The sequence below is a fragment of the Setaria italica genome, chromosome II, assembly GCF_000263155.2.
Source record: "Setaria italica strain Yugu1 chromosome II, Setaria_italica_v2.0, whole genome shotgun sequence".
In the NCBI taxonomy this organism is placed as follows: domain Eukaryota; kingdom Viridiplantae; phylum Streptophyta; class Magnoliopsida; order Poales; family Poaceae; genus Setaria; species Setaria italica.
In genome coordinates, this window is record NC_028451.1 from 45685696 (window position 1) to 45706566 (window position 20871).

At 49.3% G+C, this 20871-nt stretch overlaps 4 protein-coding genes across 4 annotated transcripts in view; all 4 read right to left on the reverse strand.

Annotated features, from left to right (window-relative positions):
• Positions 1 to 246: 246 nt before the first annotated feature.
• Positions 247 to 2105, reverse strand: LOC101768620 (F-box only protein 13). The gene has a single exon (XM_004958261.2). The coding sequence runs from the start codon at positions 1723 to 1725 to the stop codon at positions 439 to 441; it is 1287 nt and encodes a 428-aa protein (XP_004958318.1). The 5' UTR covers positions 1726 to 2105; the 3' UTR covers positions 247 to 438.
• A 12831-nt stretch (positions 2106 to 14936) lies between these two features.
• Positions 14937 to 15510, reverse strand: LOC101783460 (dirigent protein 1). The gene has a single exon (XM_004959775.2). The coding sequence runs from the start codon at positions 15508 to 15510 to the stop codon at positions 14980 to 14982; it is 531 nt and encodes a 176-aa protein (XP_004959832.1). The 3' UTR covers positions 14937 to 14979.
• A 1062-nt stretch (positions 15511 to 16572) lies between these two features.
• Positions 16573 to 20104, reverse strand: LOC101769026 (probable LL-diaminopimelate aminotransferase, chloroplastic). Its single transcript, XM_004958262.4, has 10 exons — positions 19945 to 20104; positions 19769 to 19860; positions 19414 to 19481; positions 19203 to 19319; positions 18752 to 18814; positions 18214 to 18318; positions 18075 to 18125; positions 17566 to 17886; positions 17193 to 17399; positions 16573 to 17121 (listed from the first exon to the last, which is right to left on the reverse strand). Exons 1-10 carry the CDS (start codon positions 20019 to 20021, stop codon positions 16828 to 16830), a joined length of 1395 nt encoding a protein of 464 aa, XP_004958319.1. The 5' UTR covers positions 20022 to 20104; the 3' UTR covers positions 16573 to 16827.
• A 569-nt stretch (positions 20105 to 20673) lies between these two features.
• Positions 20674 to 20871, reverse strand: part of LOC101783864 (alanine aminotransferase 2) — a gene marked incomplete in the record, with an annotated part of 6135 nt that continues 5937 nt past the window's right edge. The window contains 1 exon segment of the mRNA XM_004959776.3: positions 20674 to 20871.

Here is a 20871-nt window from a genome sequence, read left to right on the forward strand (position 1 = left end):
TACACACCTCTAGCCACCTTTAATCCCCCTATGTTGTTCAACGGTGAGAGTATGTTGTTCAATGATAACCTGACTTGTGTCTGAATTGTGTGCCTGAATTGTATACGTGTTGAATTTCTCCTTTTTTTTAGTGTCTGACTGAATATCTTGTACTGTTTTGGCTTTAAATGAAATTCAGTGGGCATTCCCCGGTAACCGTAAAAAAAAAAGTAGAATCGGAAGCTAGCGTGGCAGACACACGCACACTGAAGCCGTGAAGCGACCACTAAGGAAAGGAAATCGCGAGCACGATTCACATGAACAATCATGGATCACTACGTACACTCGGCATGAGGGATGCCAGATTAGCAAATCTAACGAATCAGACGGAGGATTCGTTTCAAAAAAATAATAATAACACGGAGGGAACCAGCAAACTCCGATGAGGCTCCTATTGAATCAGACGGCGGCCTCCATTCTTGGCTCGAACGAGAGCGCGGCCACGAAGCCCGTGGAGGCCTCCTCGCCCCCGCCGGCGCGCGGGGGGAGCTCCTCCCACCGGTTGGACCTGACGTCGCACATGAAGCAGCCGCTGGCACCGGCGTCGCCGGAGCTGACGCAGACTATGACGCGGTCGCCGTGGCCGACGCAGTTGACGTCGGCCTTGGTGCCGCGGAAGGCGTGCGACATGGCGGGCGGCATCGCGGCGACCTGCCGCCACGAGCCGCCCGCGTGCTCCCACACGCGCAAGCTCGCCGTGTCGAGGAACTCCGAGAGGACGACCGCGTACGCGGCGCCGCCGCACGCCACCACGTCGATGGAGTACTCGTGGTACACGGGGAGGATCCGGGGCAGCTCCGCGAACGCGCGGCGCGCCAGATCGCACGCCACGACCGAGCCCGAGCGGCTCAGGAAGTAGGCCACGACGTCCTCGCCGCCGCCGCCGCCGCCGCCGCCGCCGCGGCACGCCACGGCGGACGAGTACTGCCGCGACGCGCTCCGCTGCGTGGTGGTGGCGACGACGTCACCGGACTTGCTGAGGAAGTAGACCGTGTCGTCGCCGCCGCCGTCGCCTTCTTCCGCGACGCGTTCCCGCGACGAGGCCTCGTCGTCGCCCTCCGCCTTCCGGGTCAGCGCCACGGCGCCCTCCCACGCGTTCTTGGTCGAGTCGTACAACGCCATGGACAGGTCCGGGAGCTCGCCCAGGATGAGGACCACGCGGTACGGTGATCCGTACATGGCGACAGCCTGCAACGCACCAGCCGCGCTCGCCGCCGGCGGCGGCTGCGGGAGCGCGCGCGACGCGCCCGTGAGCGGGTTGACGACGGTGAGCTCCGCCGTGGCCGCGTCGCGGTAGAGCACGAGCCCTCCCGCAGCGGCCACCGGCACGGCGGGCCCCGGCGCACCGCGCCACCGCGCCCAGGCCCGCTCGGCTGAGTCGAACACGACGGCGGGGCGCGGCGGCAACTGCTGCTGGTGCTCCTCCTGGCCCTGGATGCCGGAGTCCTCGAGCATGAGGAACCACGGGTCCCGCGGCGGGACGCGCGCGCAGGCGGCGCGGAACGTGGTGGACTCCGCGGCCGCGCGCCACCGGCGCGAGACGCCACGGAGGCGGAAGTAGCTGGCCGGCGGGAGGCGCGCGAGGACGCGCTCGAGCATGTCGTCGTGGAGGTCGGCGAGACCAGACGCCGCGCGCTTGCGCTTCCTCCCGCAGCCGCCGCCACTTGTTTCCACCGCGGCCGCCATGCCCGACGACGCAGGGGATGCCTTAGCAGAGAGGAGGTCAAGAAGAGGCGAGGCGCCGCAGAGGTGAAGCGGAGGGAATCGAAGTGCGACTAGTGGGGGAGTGGTGCGAGGGCGCTGGCTTTATACGGGTTGAAGCGCTCCGGGCCGGTGAGGAGCGATGGTGGTGGTGGTGGGAGCGAAAGCGAAGCTTCGTTGCGTGGCAGCGGTGGTGGTGGAGGAGGGGGCTCTTTTTGTTCGCGTTGACATGCGAAGCACGCGAGGGGAGGGAAAGCGAAACAGCACGGGAGGGGAGGGCACTTTGGGAGGGTGAGGCGAGGTGGCCGTGGACTCGTCGCGTGGCGTGCGAGCAACGGCGCGTGCGCTTCGCCGGTTGCTCTTGCTCCCCGCTTGGCTGCGAGGTGATCCCGTGTGGTTTTATAGCATCTGAGTGACACGGAGAAGCGTGGGTGCAAGAAATGATCATGCAAAACGTATGCGTGCGAACTACTAGTGTGAAGCCTGAGGGTGGCGCACGAATTGGCGAATTGGGCGTGAGCTTGGCCGAACCGAACCCCGTACGGCACGACATCTTTGACGATGGATGCGGGAGAGGCTGTGATGCCAGTTTTGACCCCGTGACAACGCACGAACTGCTCCTGGTCGAGATGCGCGAATTGAGAATTTTTTTTAATTTTAAATTTTTTAAATAATATTTTAAAAATAACCCTCCGGATCTCGTGACCTTTTGATCGCGCTGGCTCGCGTGACGCGATAAAATAATGTTGTCCCACCACATGCACTGTGCGAAGAGAGATGACATGGACTCCTCTTGTCACGCCACTACATGTGGCGCAACAACGTGGTTCTGTCGCGCCACTTTGCACGGTGTGATGAGAGCTCACTCTAGTTTAATTTACTCACTTTGGATCATCTAAATAAATCATACTATTTTATTTAAAGTTCAAATACTATTTTATTTAGATGATCTAAAGTGAGTAAATTAAATTAGAGTGGGCTCTCGTCACGCCATGCAAAGTGGCGCGACAGAACCACGTTGAGTCCATGTCATCTCACCGCACCAGCGTGGTAGGCTTACCACGGCAGTGCATGTGGTATGATAATGTTATTTTATCGCGTCATGCGGGTCGGCGCGATCAAAAGGGTCACGAGATGGAAATATTTATCCGGAGGGTTTTTTGAAATATTATTTGAAAAAGTTAAAATTTAAAAAAATCACGAAGTGGCTGCTCCCCGTCCCGTAGTACGCGCGTTCACGGTTCATAGACGAGTCCTTGGCAGATGGAAAGATACGACGAGAGAGAAAAGCATAGAGGAAACATGCGGTACGTCCTAGTAGTATTACCGTAGATGACGGGGTAGGAGCAGAACTGTACCTGTCATCGCGGTCCGCGAGGCCGACGGGCGACGGCTGCTCGGCCCCGTCGGTGCCGAATCTGAATCATACGTACGCGCCTCGCGTAGTCCATGCTACTCCAGCGCGGCGGTGTACGTACACACACGCGCACGGCAGCTAGCAGGCTGGTACATACGGCGACTCCAGGGCGCCTTCGGTGGCGTGTATAGGCTCAGCCGGACCGTGAGCCAGCTCCAATCGGATGGGCTAAATTTATGGGACGCAGAGACGTTGATGGACAAATCTGTACCTTATGATGCTAGTTGGATAGGATGATTTTTGCTAAAGTGGACAGCAAAGCATGTACACCTTGCATTAAGAATGTGGTAGCTTTACCATCGATCCCTGTCTTCTTCCTTGGCTCCTTGCTGCCTCTCTTGCTTCGTTCAATCGATCCAAATTCAAAAACCTGCTCATTTAAGTCACTACTAATCGATCCCAAACAAGAGTTCTTTCGTGTTCCCTAGGCCAAGCCAGGCAGCCCCGGTTTCTGCACCTCCTCCACTCTACGCGCGGTGAGGATGGTGATCGGAAGTGCAGAACCGCGGTGGATGCAAGCCCTCGCTTGGAGATAGGACCTCAGGGGTGGAGACATACCACGGGCACCGACGGCGGAGACGGGAGGCGTCGAGCTAGCAGCGGAGAGTCGGAGACGGGGCCTTGGGCGTGGCGGCACCGACGAGCCCCTAGCGCGTAGCGGAGGCGGGGCATCCGCGGCACCCATGCGCTGTCGCAGCGCCCTTTGCAATCGGCCCGAGGAGTAGGCAGGGCCGTCCTCGTTGCGCCTATGTGCAGGATCTCCGCCCGGATCTGCTGCTGCACGCCATCGACAGCAGCAGCACAACTGAATAGATCACGATTAAAAAAATAGAGAAGCTAAGGTTAGTAATAGCGTGCGATTGAGCCTCAGCTGTATGAATCGATCACGAAGAAGCCAATGGTGGTAGGGGAGTTGGTGTGGACGGGGCCGTCGCTGGACGCCCTACTGCTGCACCTCCGCGGCCTTCGCGCGCCGCTGCACCTCCGGCCGCCGCAGGCCCCGCCGCGCCTCCAGCCACCGCACGCCCTACCTCCGCGTGCCGTCGCGTCTCCGGTCAACGGCCTCCGAGTTCCATAACGTTGCGTGAGCCCTCCGAGTTCCATAACGTTGCATGAGCAAAAGCAAACCGAGGGTCACGGCAACCACCTGCATCGCGTGGAACAGCGAGCTTTTGCGTTCCACACGCTGCAAACTGTCGGGTTATTTTTGCACCGTGCGAGCCTAGCTCGGAAGACCGATTAGGGTAGCAAACACAGCTTGTTGCGCTAGCTGGGCCTGATCCAACCTGCGTGCGGACTACCAAACGGACCCGACCCACGCCACGCGAACGGAGGCTTGGAGAGACCAGGAGAAGAGAAGAAAAGGTAAAGGCGTTCGGAACCGCGATCCCGTCCCGTGGTGGAATACGGGGCCCGGCGCACACGCGCACACGCGCCGCGCCCCGCCATGTCAAAGGCCACACTCCCAAGGCCAACGCGGCCGCCGGCGCGGTGTGGCTGCGGCGGGGGCTCGGCCTGGCCTGGGGAACCCACCCATCCGCGCGGGCGCGGCTGACCTTGGGCAAAGCAGCCGCCCGCGCGCCCGGGCCACCACCGGGCCCCGCCGTAAAGCAGCAGCAAGCGACAAGCGGGCACAGGAAGCAGCTAGGCTCCGGTGCGCGCGACACGCCGCGCTGCTGCGCGTCCCGTCCTGCCCTCCCCGCTGCGTCGTGCGCGCCTCCGTCTTCCGCTGCTCCCCTCCCCTCCTCGTAGGGGGAATCTCGTGTGGGCCGGCCGGGCGGTCATGTGATGGTGCGCTTTTGCTTTTGCGCAAGTCAAATGGATGGGCATGGCCCTCTCCCCTGTGGCCTGTGGGCGAGAGAACACGAGGTGGGTCTCTTCGGTCCAGGGTTGTAGGTTGCTGATGAATGATGCAAGAGTTGCTTGCTCCTCGTCTTCTCTCCCTCCGGGTACCGTATACTGTACTCGTATTTTCCCTGAAACATACGTAGAGGGCAGTAAACAACAAGCACTACAGTGTTGAGCTCATCACTCAGCAGCGAAGCGAGAGACACTGGCCAGTCAGTGGCCATTCGCTCATCAGTCACTCGTCGCTCGGGGGTCGCGTTGAGCTCGAGCCCACCCCCCTGCGGTGCGAGCCGGTCAAGCTGCAGGGCCTGCCTGAGACTGGTAGGCTTCGGGTGGGCCCGCGGCATCCGATGCGCTCGTATGGTCCGGATTCAGAGGCATCCTGCGCGCGTGTAACGGAGTGTTTGAGCTAAATCCACGTCACATCAAATTTTCGGATTGGTAATTTGATTGGCTACTTCGCGACGCAATCTATTAAATCTAATTAATTCATGATTAGCACATGATTACTGTAGCATCACATTTTCAAATCATGAACTAATTAGACTTAACATATTCGTCTCGTAAATTAGTCTCCATCTATGCAATTAATTTTATAATTAGTTTATATTTCATACTCATAATTAGTATCTAATCATTTAATGTATCACGGAAAAAAACCTTTAGTCGGAATCAAACGGAGCCTAAGACGTTGGCGTCTCAAACCTCCTCCAAACCTAACGTAACCAGTTCTAAGCACTCACTTTAGGAGACAAACTTTTAATGATTTAGCTCTTAGGTATTTGGACAGGAGGTACTGAACTTTAGCAGGGTCTGGTCACATCGGATGTTCGGATGCTAATTAAAAGACTAAATATAAGCTAATTACAAAACTAATTGCACAGATGGAGTCTAATTCGCGAGACGAATCTATCAAGGCTAATTAATCCATCATTAGCAAATGGTTACTGTAGCACCACATTGTCAAATCATGGGCTAATTAGTCTTAATAGATTCGTCTCTCGAATTAGACTCTATCTGTGCAATTAATTTTATAATTAAACTATATTTAATACTTCTAATTAATATCAAACATAGTTTAACGGGTTGTCCAAACACCCCTACATAGATCATAATATAATCCACAGCATCATCCTCATGTGATCTCGAAGTACGTGCAAGAGACTCAGCGAGTCAGTCAGGCTCAGGCAGCGGCAGCGGCAGGGCACGTCTCAGATTCTGATGCCATGGCCGGCTGGCTAAAGTTTTCAACGCCCGAATCATGGCACGCTTGGACGGACCTGCCGCCACTGCAGGAGGGCGCAGTAGTAGCAGTACCATTCACTGTTTAGGTTTTGTTTAATCAGACAACCTCTCATCGTTAGTAGTAAAACCATTTCTCTTCTCCGTAGCGTACTGAAAATGCAAGTTTCACTTTATCCTGGATGTCTCGAGATATAATGTCGGGCACATAAGGATTTTCCACAATTAAAGTTAGGCGGAGCTAGGCCCATTCATCGGGGTCGGTCAAGTTACCAAGTTTTGCATTTTTTCTGATAAAGTAGTAGCCCTGTGTTCATCTTGGAGCTTGACCTATCCTTAGTGGAGCTGACCCCAACGTCATTTCACCGCTGGCTTCGATCAAGATGGATGTGCTCTCTTCATGAGTCTAGCTGTGCACATCGACACTTGTAGCACAAACTCTGTGATCAAGCCGATTCCTTCATCTCGAGGGCTTTGGTCAGCTAGCTTCTCCTTCAGTTTTGCTTAGGAACTCGTGCAAATCATAATCAGGTGTGGTCAGCAGAGAGCCAGAGACGGCAGCAGGATCCATCCAAAACCCGGCGGAACCCAAGAAAGATGCTGCTCCCCCGTACGCACCAACGTTGGAGACTTGGAGCACGTACACATCAACTCGGACCAAAGATAAAGAGCCAAAGAGGTTAGAGGTGACCCGACCCATGCGCGTTCAGCTCCCTCTGACTGTCTGGGCTCTGGCTGCGCCAAACATGCACCGTCGTCACAGACACAGTCACACAGACACAGGTCACTGACAAAAGCAAGCAATGCCGCAGCACGCAGGCAGGCTCTGCCGCCACACAAGCGCTTGACGATGACGGACACGGACGCGTAGATTTGCTACGCGCCCAGAGAGCGCAGAGCAGAGAGAGCACCGCTGCGTCGGCCGTGCAGCTCTGCGGCGGCGTCGGCGCGTCGCCGTGGGCGCAGAGAGCTAAAGCGATGGCTAAAGACACGCGGCGACGTGACTGGACCTGGGCGAAACGAGGCGACGACGACGACGTCCTCCCATCATTCGTGACCTGTCGTTATTGTGCATGCATGGGCCGGCCTGGCATGGTCTCTCTTTAATCTGGTTGACCCTGTGCGTCTATCGGTGGCTGTGGCTGCTGGCTGCCATCGTTCGGCGCTTGGACCATCCGGCTGGCTATGGTACGGCTAAACACGACCACACGTCCACACCTCACTTGATCTCTCGTCCCATTAACAGCGTCTGCTCGTCGTTTTCCTTCAAGAAGAACGAAGGTCGAGCGTCTTTTCCTGCATTAACATTTCTTCATTCGTAAAACCTTCTGCTTATGGATTGTTGTACCCAAAAAATAAGTTGGTACATGCAGTGCATTATCCTTTCTTAGTTTCTTGAAATAAAGAAGTCAACTAAAATTCAAAATCTGAGCGGGGACATGTGCCCGCTTACCAAGTTCTAATTTCTGGATACACCCCTATCATGTGCTATTACCAAAGTGTTAGTTTTGGGCTGTTCGATATTTCCTTCTTTTGTTTTACCTTCACCCTTTTTGTTCTCCAAACGTTTCTTCCTTAAACCAAGGCGTTAAGAACCTCAACGTGTCGGCCACAACAAACCCTTTGGAGTGAGTTAATTTCATCCTATGATCCTACTCCACCACGCAAGCTATCCTCAAGGGGACCCTGGCTCTGTCACCCTATTCGGCCATCACTATTGGGCAACCTTACTTTCCTAATTTTTCTGCTAAAGCGCTACACGCTTTATATTCTCAACTCTATCTCTGGAATCACCAGAATCTTAACACATGGTCTCATCAAAGAAGCTCCATCACGTTTAAAATAGGGAAGATTAAGGAAGACAAATCTCATTGAGAGAGATTGAGGGCAAAAAATTTGAGTGTGAATCGATTTCGTTAAAATAATATGTACAAGCACTGAGACTACTAATTTTTCCTGATAGTATCTTTGCATATGGCAAACAATTTCTAATATATTTAGACTACTATATACTATAACCACGGGCAATGAGTTTGTTAAAAACTATCATGTTAGTGATTTGATAAAACGAACTATAGTAGAAAATTGTCAGCCAGTGGAGAGAAAAATAATAAGAAAACACTAAAATTATTGGCAATTCTATTCTTTTTGGAATATATTTATTTATTTATTTCTCTCGTGACGAAACTTGTCGAGTCCAAGAAGTTGGGAAGCGTGTGGCACAGAGCCACTGATAGTAAACTGAACAGGTCGTCAAGGAGGAACGGTCATGCAACATGCAGGCACGCTGCCGGACATAAACACACAAGCAGTCAAGCAGCTGAGACCGGCAGCATGCTCTAATAATGCGGGCGAGGGAATCCGGCCGGCTTAAATCTTATCATCACAATCGATCTCGCGTTAAAATGATGCCAGTGTACTCCTCGCATGTCTTAAACTGTCATCATAAAGCTTACGCAAGCTTGCCCCAAAAGACGAGAGACACTGATTAGCTTCGGCACAGGAAGGCGCAAAGGATTCGCCGTATACAATTGCAGTGCAAGTATGCAATGCCCAGGACAAAATGTCAAAAATGGACCGTAGTCTGAATGTTCTTCAGCTTGGGTCATCAGAGAAAAAACGGAGGATTTTACGACAGCTATTGATTCTCTGAACGTTTAGACTTCAGAGAAAATCCCTCAAGGCCCTGTATCTCTAGTCTCTACATCACTTGCTACTCCTTTTCAAAAAAATAAAAATAAAAATACATCACTTGCTACTAAACCATGGGCCCGTACCTCCGTGGCGTAATCAGCGTGTGGCTAGATCTCGAGCTAGGTTAGCTGCGTGCTCGTGTTGCTAGTTTCAGAGAGCTCGTCGTCCGTGCGTGGGAGCACGCCATGTATAGGCCGGCGTATAGCTGGCGTCACACGTGAGACAAGGACGGAATCCAGCTTCTTCCTCCTTGGTACTCGCAAAAGCAAAAGCATGAGGCGCTAAACAAGTGCTTGTGTGTGTTCGCCTTGGACGCAGCTAAAGAGAAGCTCAGATCGACACAGCCTTATTAGCCAGCCCTGATGCTTGTCTGCAAACATCCCCAGCTGGGCTCACTCATCACGTCACACTCTTGAAAACAGTCTCAGCACTGCTCCTAATTTGAACGACATGCATAAAAACATGCGCCTTTTGAGAGGTGCTGAAGCTAGCGTAGTCCCTCCCTCCCGAAATAAACGCACATCTCGATTCTTAAGGTTTGATCTTAATTTATTAAAAAATGTACTAGTATTTATGATGTATAATAAGTAGGAGTACCATTAGATTGAGCATTGATAATATTTTCCTAATAAATTTATTTAGAGATACAAATGCTGATACTATATTCGTCAAATTTAAAAATATTTGATTCCTTGAGTAGCGAGATGCGGCGTTTATTTTTTGGACGGAGAGATTAGTTCGTACTACCAATATTGCCGCATGCATCTAGGCATCTAGCTATCTGATCTGCATGCAGTTAACAGGCGACATGCTCATGCACACACATGGTTGCTGGTTAAGCCTTTGAGGCCGGCAGGGTGACGGCAATTATGATCCTAACCGCGCGCATTTTTGTACGCATGTGTCTACGCTTTGTTAACCTTCTGAGTTCTGATGACCGGCTCTCTCTACGACTCTACTACTAACCAAGCGCTTTTGATAAAGCTATTGAGGTTTCCACAGCACAATCAGTAGGGAGTAGGCTACGCTTTTGTCATTTACGCTAACGACTATAATCACGCAGTTTTGTCATGTTTACACAGACCGCAATCATGGCGTCTACAAGAACACGAGCACCGGCTAGAAAAAAGCGCTTTAACTTAGCTTCGCCGCAGCAGTGTAGCCGGCTAGCTCACGACGCCCGCCCCTGCTTGTCGCCGGCAGGGCGAGCAGCGCCGTACGAGCCCTGGCGGGGAAAGCTCGCGACATCGTTGAGTGAGGCAAGTACGTGGCTCCAGCGGCAGTGGAGTGGACGGATCAATGGAAGGATGCTCGCTGCTGCCATTGTCGTCGACGACGACGACCTTAGCTGGCGGCCGGAGCAAAGCAAAGCTCACCCTTGCGGAGTGTGAAAGGACGGAAGGAGAAGGAGCAGGGAGGGGGCAGCGGCGGTGTCCGGCGGCGACTTTTGCTGATACACACGAGCTCGGCTCCGGCGCTTTTGCCTTTCGCCTTCCCCGAGGCCGGTGGGCCGCCTGAACCGGCCGCCTGTTCCGGTCAGCCTTGCACGCACAGATTTGATTGTACAAGTGGATGCATGGATAGCTGGCCTGGCTGCAGAGGGCGTTCTTTCTTTTGTATTACCAGATACCAGATTACCAGCATCCTAGGCCTTGTTTAGTTAGGGAATTTGGGAGGTGCCAAATTACTGTTACAGCACTGTAGCACACTGTAGCGTTTCGTTTGTATTTGTGAATTATTGTCCAAATATTGACTAATTAGGCTCAAAAGATTCGTCTCGCAAAGTACAACAAAACTGTGCAATTAGTTTTTAATTTCATCTACATTTAGTACTCCATGCATGTACCGCAAGTTTGATGTGATGGGGAATCTTCTTTTTGCATAGTGTCAAAGTTGGGAGTTGGGAGTAACTAAACATGTCCCTAGATGGTATGGTTCAATGGTTGGTTGCTTGGCCGTGTGTGTTTTGACCTGCCAAAGCCAAACTGGACCCTCACCAGAGAGAATCTGCACGGATGGCAGCTTAAGCATTAGTATGCACATGCTTGAATTTTTATGGTTTATAGTTCAAATTTAAACTGAACCATAACGGAAATGGGTCGGCTCGACTTGAACAGTCTCCCTGACTCTAGTCAACTGCGTCAAGCCGTCAACCCCGCATGATGAAAGGATTCCGTGCGACAAGATGCGGAATCTGGTGATGCATCTCTGATTTTGCTGCCTCGGTGCTGTGCGGGAAGCAGTGGGCTGGATCCACGGATTGAACTAGCTGATGGGCCGTTTTTCTTGGACGCTGCTGACCTGGGACGGAGGACAGAGAGACATCTGGGCCGCCTTATTCTCTTAAGGAACATCTGGGCCCAGCTGCCGAAATGTTGCGCAAGGTCAATATAATATTTGCTGTGCGGCTGTGCTGCCTGTTTCAAACTCTCCCCCCATAAGAAAATAAGCAAGCAAACGAATTACGAAAACTCCAGTCTATGCGCCATCACTTGAGTATACAGAACTGGAAACACAGGCGCGGCGCCAGAGGGAACCAGCCAATAGGCTGGTAATGTAGCATAGCTGAACTCTTTCCGATGAATTTTGGGATTTTCTAGTTCCAGATGAAATCCCAGCGCTTCTAATGTATCAGTTAATTTTCGATAAACTGGTTGCCAATAGGTCGTAAAGCACTGACAGAGTGCATTTTGTAAAATTGAAATTGTGATTTGTGAGCGCTGACAGAGTACTAAGTGGTTGCGAACTCAAGCCATAGCCGGTATAGTAAAATGGTATGCTCAATGTCATATGCATAGCTAATTGTCTAAAAGAAATCCCAACATATATACCAAGGTACAAACGTTTCACTCCATGTTTTGCAGTTCTAGCTTGACCCCAACGTGTTTCTCCCCATGTTTCTAACATAGTGCAAAGTACTCCTGCATAGCTTCTTTGGTAAGCATAGTACCAGGTTGTGCGAAGGATTCTTGGTATATTCAGATGATATGTATTGTTACTGAATAAGCAGGAGATATTCAAAGCCGTGAGGACTACATTTCGAAAATGAAACATTTAACCACGGCACAAGTTTACAACATGGAGACCAGGACTCGGGAGACAGCGTATGTCTTTGTTACCATGCTCTTTTTTGAGCTTTCTCTGAAATGAGGCATGTGGAAATAAGGTTAGCCTGTTACTCATCAGCAAGAGAGATCAGTTGTAAATAATGAGGAACAGCCGATATATATTTCTTTTGGATAATGTCTTGGTAAAGAATATAAGATTGCCCAGAGATGTGTTCAGATATCAAACTTTGAAGTTCTTGATCAGGGCTTTCACGGATTTCTGTGATTGTTAGTGTAGCTACCCATGAGGATTCAATAGCTTGAGGACATAGCTGAATAAACAGAGATGTATTTACCTAGGTCCAAGAAACTCTTAGTAAAATGAGAACTCAGCCCTAAAGATTTTGTGAATGAAATTTGTTCTAGCTAACTTCTAGTTATATGCATGATTCACTACCACATCATGATGGTGCTAAGTTGATTCGTACCAAATGATCTCAATACTAAGAAGTAATATTCCTCTTAAGCCTTCAAACTGAAAAGTGATAGATAAATACTACTGATACGAGTGGTTGTCTAGTAAAGCACACTATACGAGCACAAGGGTAAGTGGGATAACTTATTGTGCCCGTTTCTGTCATCACCGATATCATAGGATAAGGCATAAAATTTGAAGCGGCAAATTGTCATAAATTAGAGCAAAGTGATCAAGACGAAAGAAGCAGCATATACATGAGCGCTAAAGCTTACAGGAATTTTGTCAGGGTACTGCTCAGACTGCCTCTTGCAAGGAAATGGTGATAGTGTCAATTTTGAAATAGCATAGAGGGAGATTAATTTCATTTTTGCTCCATCATGCTTCAAGACGGGATGGGGCCTGGATTGCTCAATGGCATTCAATTCAGAAAATGTTAAATATCATCAGAGAACACCCGTCATAGGTTGCCCTGCATTTTATCTCATCAGCAGAGTAGAGCATGCAGAGGTAAGTCAACAGCAGGCAAAAAGATCCACACGGTTGATGCGGCGGCTGTAGCAATGACAGTAGCAAAGAAGCTTCAATTCCTGCAAACAAAGCAGTTATAATTCATGAGATTTACGTTTTTGCTGAAGGCCTTTCCATGGGAGAACCATTAAGGTGACATTTGTCTTGTTTCCATTTTCTATTTAGTCTTGCAAAATGCACATGGACACACAGGCATTTGGTCGAGCACTTTGTAGGCGCAACAGCTACAGGACTGCAGTAGGAGCAACCGTTGGCGCTGCTCGCTGTTCTTTTGCCGCGCTCAACAAAATGCACGATGCACTGGCTGTAGGGCAGCGTGGTGACGCGGATCTTCAGCGCCGCAAGGATGGTCATGTGGTTGGCGTGGACGGCATGAGGCTGGTGTAGCACGCGCCCAGGCACTCAAGCCGCTGAAGCTAATCGTTCGCGGCAATGGCGATTCCGTCGCTAGGATCGATGTCAGTCGTGGCGGAGGAGAGCGGGCGTTCCAGGAGCCAAACAAGGACGAGACCTCGCGGCAGGGCGGCCGGAGGAGCTGGCCAGCGGCGAAGAATTCCTGGACGCTTGGTGCCCGGGTCCTCGCGCTCGGGCGGCGAGGGCTGCGGCACGACGCCACGCGAAGCATCTAAGAATTGAGGTGAGAAGAGGGACGGGTCGCGCCTGCGCCTTTTCACCGTAGATGTACGATCTGACGATAGGGTTTTCCCTGCGACGTGGCCCGATCCCTGCTCAGGGACTGTCCGCAAATTTCGTCATTTAAAGATTCCAAAACTAGTTTAAGTACGGCACAGACACAGTGTACATTTATATATACGCACACCCGTTCACCTATTATCAAGTTTTAAATCTCCCGACTGCCGCTATAGTTATTTAACCGCTATTTATCTTCTATTTATCTTCATATACAATTTAGCGGCTATATCCTGCTATAGCACCATTTAGCTCTGCTATTAGCTATTTTTTCCTACCGATAATCCTCTTAGCCTGCTATTTAAAACGTTGACGAATATAGACATGCACACCTTCATCTCCCAAAAGGCTGCCAACAAATCAAGCTATTAACAAAAATTACCTTAGGCAATAGGCATTTTGCTATCAAAGGTCAATCATTGAAAAATTTATGCCGATAATTCCTAAAATTATAATAGGAAATACTAGTCACAACGTTCAGTCTAGGACTCTGAACAGGTTGAACTGAAAAAAGCAAAGAGAAAACTTGAGCATCCAAGATACTCATGCAAAAGAACTTCACTTAATCTCGAATTGTTCCTGAAAGTTGGTCATTATCAAGTTAGAGGCTGTTTGATACTAAATGCTAAAGTTTAGCTCTTATCACATCGAATGTTCGGATGCTAATTAGGAGGATTAAACATGAGCTAATTATAAAACTAATTGCAGAAGCCGTATGCTAATTCGCGAGATGAATCTATTAAACCTAATTAATCCATTATTAGCAAATGGTTACTGTAGCATCACATTGCCAAATCATGGACTAATTAATCTTAATAGATTCGTCTCATGAATTAGCCTCCATCTGCGCAATTAGTTTTGTAATTAGCCTATGTTCAATACTTCTAATTAGGATCCAAACATCCGATGTAGCTCCTGGGAACCAAACAGGCTCTTAATTGCAACGTGCCAGAGTAGTAATATATTGTGAAAGAGTTTCTAAAGTTGCGGTTAGAGTATAATAGCACTCGGCAAAGTCAGACTCGCCCGTACGAACAATCAAACGGGCTGGATTTTAAAGAAAAGTCCTCCACTGTGCGAATTATAACACAGACATTGTAGTCATGCATGGAAACATTCTCACCATCACTAGAGAATCCAATATGTATCAATTCATGCCAAAGAAATCTCAGCTATTTGTAAACACTCAGCATCTTCTTGTCATGACGCGGGAGCTCACACCAAAAACAAACTATCAACGGCCGGGTAGAGAACGAAACGTTCACATGCTCTGCTCACCGCGCACGACCAAGCTATTATCGGCGGCGGGGCGTGAAGACGACGAGGTCGAGCTGGAACACGTCGGCCTCCGGCGTGTTGCTGACGACCTTAAGCATGGAGAAGCCGCGCGCCATCCTGAACCCGCCGGTGCCGCCCACGACGACGCGCTCGAGGGCCCCGTCCACGGGGAAGCCGTACTTCCCCTGCAGGGACACCGTGCTGCCGCGGTGCTCGCCGGCGGTGAACACGAGCGTGATGGCGGAGAAGTAGCTCGCGTCCTCGAGGTCCGCGCCGGCGAAGAGGCCCTGGTACCGCCCGACCTCCCGCGACGACGGGTCCGGCCCCGCCCGCAGCACGTCGTCGACCACGCCCACCTCGCCGAACGTCGAGTTGTCGCCGAGCGGGGACGCCGCCACGGAACCCACCGTGGCGTTAGAGCCCGAGAACCGCTCGTGCACGTAGACGCGGATGCGCGCGCGCTCCTCCCGGCCGGAGGCGAGAACGGCTGGTGAGAAGACGGCCAGCAGGGCGACGACTAGCACCAGCAGCGACGGCGAGGAAGCCATTGATCTGACGACGGCGAGGCAACAGTGGCCGGAGCTGGAGATTGGTGCGGCGCTACTGTTTCGTGCCTCGAGATTTCGTTGCAAGGTGTGGCGCCGCGCCGTGCGCGTATATATAGCACCGGTGGCTTGGTCTGGGCTCGTCGGAGCCGCCATCAATCGGTCGACGAAGGACAACCGGACAGGACATGGAGCGTCGCTTGCGCGCGAAATGCCAGCTAGCTTGTTCAGCCTAACTCGCACTGAGAAACTAACTAGTGCAGATCAACGAAGAATAGTTCCAAGCGATGTTGCAGTGTTGATAATTCCGCCCACTCGTGAGTGGATGCTGCTTCGTTACAAGGCTTGGCAGGTAGTTCGCGGCAGCGATTTGCCTGCTAGCGGAGCGGGTCAGCTACAGAACAGAGCAGAGCAATAGAGCATCATGCTTGCACACGAACTGCTCCCGAAAAAAAATCGGTAATGCTAAGACTCTGACATCCGGAATCTAAAACAATCGGATGGCTCGAGATATGTTTCAATAGTTAATCATCGATGTTGCAATTATTGTTTCCACATGTTTGATAGTGAATGTTGCATGGAACAAAGTGTTCATATTGTGACGAGAATTTTCTATCCCAGAGTCAAACGACATAATCATTTTTTCACATATTTTTTCAATGTTGCAACTATAAGTTTTCGATGTTGCAGATGTTTTATTTTGATGTTGCAATGGAGCGTCCGATGGGAAAATTCTAATCGGACGTCCGGACGCTAGTAGCGTCAGTAAAAAAAATAATACTGGTATGCAATTAGGGGATGGTCTTTTGTCTGATTTACCTGGATCTTTCTGAATTAATTATGATGTATGGTGACGTTAATATTGATGCACGCAAACTTCTTGCGCTGCTACTTGGTGGTCAACTTCCATAGATACTGGTGTTGCACTGCTGCCTGCCGGTAATTATTTACATGCCAAAAATGAAAGAACTGAGCAGAGATTATATAGCCGATTTTGTGCTTTCTGCGTGCCTAACATGTGATGCATCCCAGAGTTATTCCGAAACAGCAACATCACAGGAACAGTAAGGGAACGAACTTAGGCCATACAACCATTTCCTGGAGATTCAAATCATCAAATGTCTCAGGGTCAGGGATACAACAAGCATCGTTTCGACTTGGAAATGGCTTGAAAGAAGTAACACCGCATAAGCCTACGACATTATCAGGCTCCCTTCTAATATCTCCAGGTAGCTTGACAGCGCGAATTTGGTGTTCCAAATCCTGCTGCAATCTTATTGATACCGTCCTTCCAAGACGATAGAGAAGCTGCGTCGGTGCTCACTTGTACAGCTGTTTTAATCTCCTAGCCGCTTCAATGATGTTATCTCTGTGGCCGAATGCACTGACCCTCACAAAGCCTTCGCCACCGGGTCCAAATCCACTGCCAGGGGTAGTCACGATGTTCGCCTTCTCAAGGATCTCTGCGAACACATCCCACGAATTGCGACCAGGGAAGTGCACCCACACATAAGGAGCGTTCTTGGCACCATACACGTTGAATCCAAGCGATGTAAATGTGTCGACAATTATTTCAGTGTTCTCCTTGTAGAAGCCAACAACATCATGCATAGCCTACAACAAACAGATATGAGCAGAAACAATGCAAAAGGGTCATCTGAAGATTTCAACAACTGAAATTCTACCTTCAGACCCTCTGGAGAGAGGCAAGCTAATCCACCAGCTTGAGCAATGTTTGATGCGCCATTGAAGCAAGTGCAGACTATGCGATTGAAATCTTTAGCAACTGGATGTCCATCTGAGAAAAGAAGCTCCTTGGGGACAACAGTCCAACCTAGACGGACACCAGTGAACCCAGCATATTTGGAGAATGATGCTGTCTCAATGGCAACCTGCACATAAACAAACCATGATGAGAAAAGTGCAGTTCAATTTACTTGGAGAAAATAGTGTGTTTATTACCATTACCATGCCACTAAACACATAGGAGAAAAATGCAATCAAGGGCTAAAAAATCCAATACGCAGAATAAGTAAACTACTGGAACACAGAACCCACCTCTTTTGCTCCAGGAATTTCAAAAATGGACTTTGGGCTATCGTCTGATATGTACATAGCATAGGCAGAATCATAGACAATGATGGACCCATTGTCCTTAGCAAATTTTACTAGTTGTGTTAGTTGGTCCCGAGATGCAGCAGCACCGGTAGGGTTGTTGGGTGAACAAAAGAAAATTATATCTGTTCGTGGGACAGTTGACAGATCAGGGAAAAATCCATTTTCGGGATTGCATCTCATGTACTCAATGTTCCCATACTTCTGAACATCTTGCTGATATAAGCCAGTTTGGCCCATGATAACACTTGAATCAACATATGCCTGCAAAATGAAAGGCATGCTTTAATTTCACCAGACAATATGTAAAAGAAGTAGCAGCTGATTCAAATGTAACAGTATGAAAGCAACAATAAAAAAGAACCAATTTCACCATTATCATCACACACAAATTTCAGAATCATGAATATGAAGGTAACTGCTGGTTAAAGTCAGTTCAACAATTCTCTTACAGGGTATGATGGGTCTTGGACCGCAATCGTCAGATTAGATCCAAAAAGGACCTGGAACATTAGGATCGGGAAACTTGTTAACAAATAATTTTAACATGAACTGTAAGCTTAAAAGTGAAGATGCGGATTCTTTTGGTACCTGCAGGCGGGAAATGTCACATTTGGCACCATCAGAGACAAATATGTCTGAATCTTCAATACCAAGGTCTGCATAGTAGGTTGCAGCAATTGCTGCCCTTAGTTTCTGCATTGACAACCAACACAACATTTAATGATGCTGAAGATAAGGAGCTAAGACAAGGTCAGCGCAAAGAGTAAACTGCGTATTTTATTGAAAATTTAGAAGTTAATTGATGTAAGTAAAGTAGGTCAAATATGAAAGCACTTGGAAGGGTAAGTGAAAGGAAAAGCCTAAACTCCTCAAGCACTTTGTACAGAATAGGTTTTCAACTAAGAAGACATATACATGATTATGAAATGGTTATCCTTTATCAACAATCCTCCTCAAATCATTATTAAAATACAACCAATCTTATAGCCACATTCCTCCACAAAATAGATACGTACAACTTTATAGCTGTTAAACAGCTATCCGAATTCATCTAAAAAAAGCAACAGCTATCTATTCACTCTATTAATGCACTGAAAGTTGCTGATAAAGCCACAAGCTATAGTACCTTTTCACCTTGCTCAGCTCCATAACCACTGTAGCCATCAATTGTTGACAAGGCATGTGCTCTCTGTGTTTACAAATAGACTAATCGATAAATAATATAATTGTAAAAGAGGTACTCCCTCCGTTCCAAATTGTAAGTCGTTTTGGCATTTCTAAATTTGTAGTTTTTGCTATGCACCTAAATACACACCATGTCTAGAAAAGCCAAAAACGACTTGCAATTTGGGATGGAGAGAGTATTAAGCAAAAGAAACATGTAGATGAATTTTCTTAGAAAACTACTACAAATATGTACAAGTGGAACCAAATGAGAACCAAAATAAATAAATAAATGAAACATAAAAGTGAAAGCACCGCTAAGGAACACTGCTTTTTTTTTTTGGTAAATTGAAGAATGAAGATATACAATTGAAAGCATAGTTAGTAGAATATTTTTCACAACAATAAGGCACCTCTGCCATGGCATTCGTTATGACATCTGGAATGGGCTCCGTGGTGTCACCTATCCCAAGGCTTATAATCTTAGCATCAGGGTACTTCAGCAAATGAGCTGCTCTTCTCCTGGCAATCTGATTGACAGTCAACAAATAGACATTATCAGAAGCCAAATCTACAACAGAACAGCGTCAACAAGGAAAAGAAAAGATGAGAATGAAGCATAACCTCAGGAAATAAATATCCTGCTTGGAGCTTGGCCATGTTAGCATTGCGCGGGACACTAGTCTTGTAAGCTTCAGGACATGAGTAAGAAAATATTAGCATTTAGCAAGCAACACCACCCTTATTTCTGTTCCTACAACATCTCCAGGCAACTCTTTACATGAAAGCAACAGTAGCCAAACAAGAAGCTACTACAGCGTGCAGCAACCTAGAACAATACCCTAATTCGAACCAGCACTTGTAGCATTCGATTGGATGCCTCAAACGAAAACTAATAGAGACTAGACCTGACACATGAATTTCTGCGAGCAGGATGGAAACTATCAGCGATGAAGTAAACGAGGGGCTTGGTAGTTACATGTATCGACGGCCGGCGGGCTACTGACGCAGCGGACAGTGACAGACATTCTCCCCGCGGGTCGGCGGTGGATGGTCTCCAATGACCTGGAACTGGAAGGGTGCCACGGTTAGACGTATCCATTGGGTTAACAAGGACACGCACCGTACTGTAGGAAACGGGGGGCAGTCGGGTACTTGAGAGGTAACGAAGACGAAGAGAGGAAGGAGGAGGAGGGCGCGGTGGTGGCGGGGGCACCGGTGGGTGCTGCCATGGCGACGGCAGGAGAGGCGGCGGCGGCGGCGGAGGAGGAGGATTGGTAGGGTGATGAGTGAGTGAAGGAGCCGTGCAGAGCCCACCTGAGTGAGGCAACAAGACCGACGAGAATTAGCCTCACGCGGGCCAGTCCATTTTGGTTTTGGCCCAACTCGTACGTGCACGAAAAGAGGCCCGTCTAAAAGAATCCATCCTTCCAGACCTGAGGGATCAGGCCCAGCTAGCTCATTCATGATGACCCAACTGTGGACTGACGGAGCGGCGGGAGCCGCAGCCTCCTCCTCCTAGCAAAATTATCTATTATCGCAAATTCGCAACAAGAATCGATAACCCTACGAGGCTAAGATTGAAAAGTTCCTCTTTCGAACATAAAATTGCTATTGAAAGATTTTAAATTAGGTCAACTACCTATAAACTTGTCTTGGTTTGAACAGAAACTCAGCTCTCCAGAAGAGTCACATTTGTGACAGAATCACAGAAGAGTAGGCGCAAGTTCTAACCTGACAGGCTGACACTCCAATACTGGTGTCATACTTGTAGCCGTAGGCTGTAGCAATGTAGCATTGTCGAAGGAGCTTAGGAGCAGAAGCAGCTCAATCAAAGCTCCCATGACAAAACAGGTCATCTAGACAGTGAGATTCTCCGCAGGATAAGGCAGAATTTCAGGGATGTGCTGAGGCATTTCAATTGACCTCAAAATTCGGGTAAGTTTGTACAAATCAGGGCCAGGAGCCTGTAGCCTAAACAGAAGTATGGTTTTGCCACGCTTGAGATTCTGTAAAGTTTCATCTAACATTTGCCCGTGACAAAAGCTGGGATCAGTTTGGCTGTAGGATCCAAAGGATGAA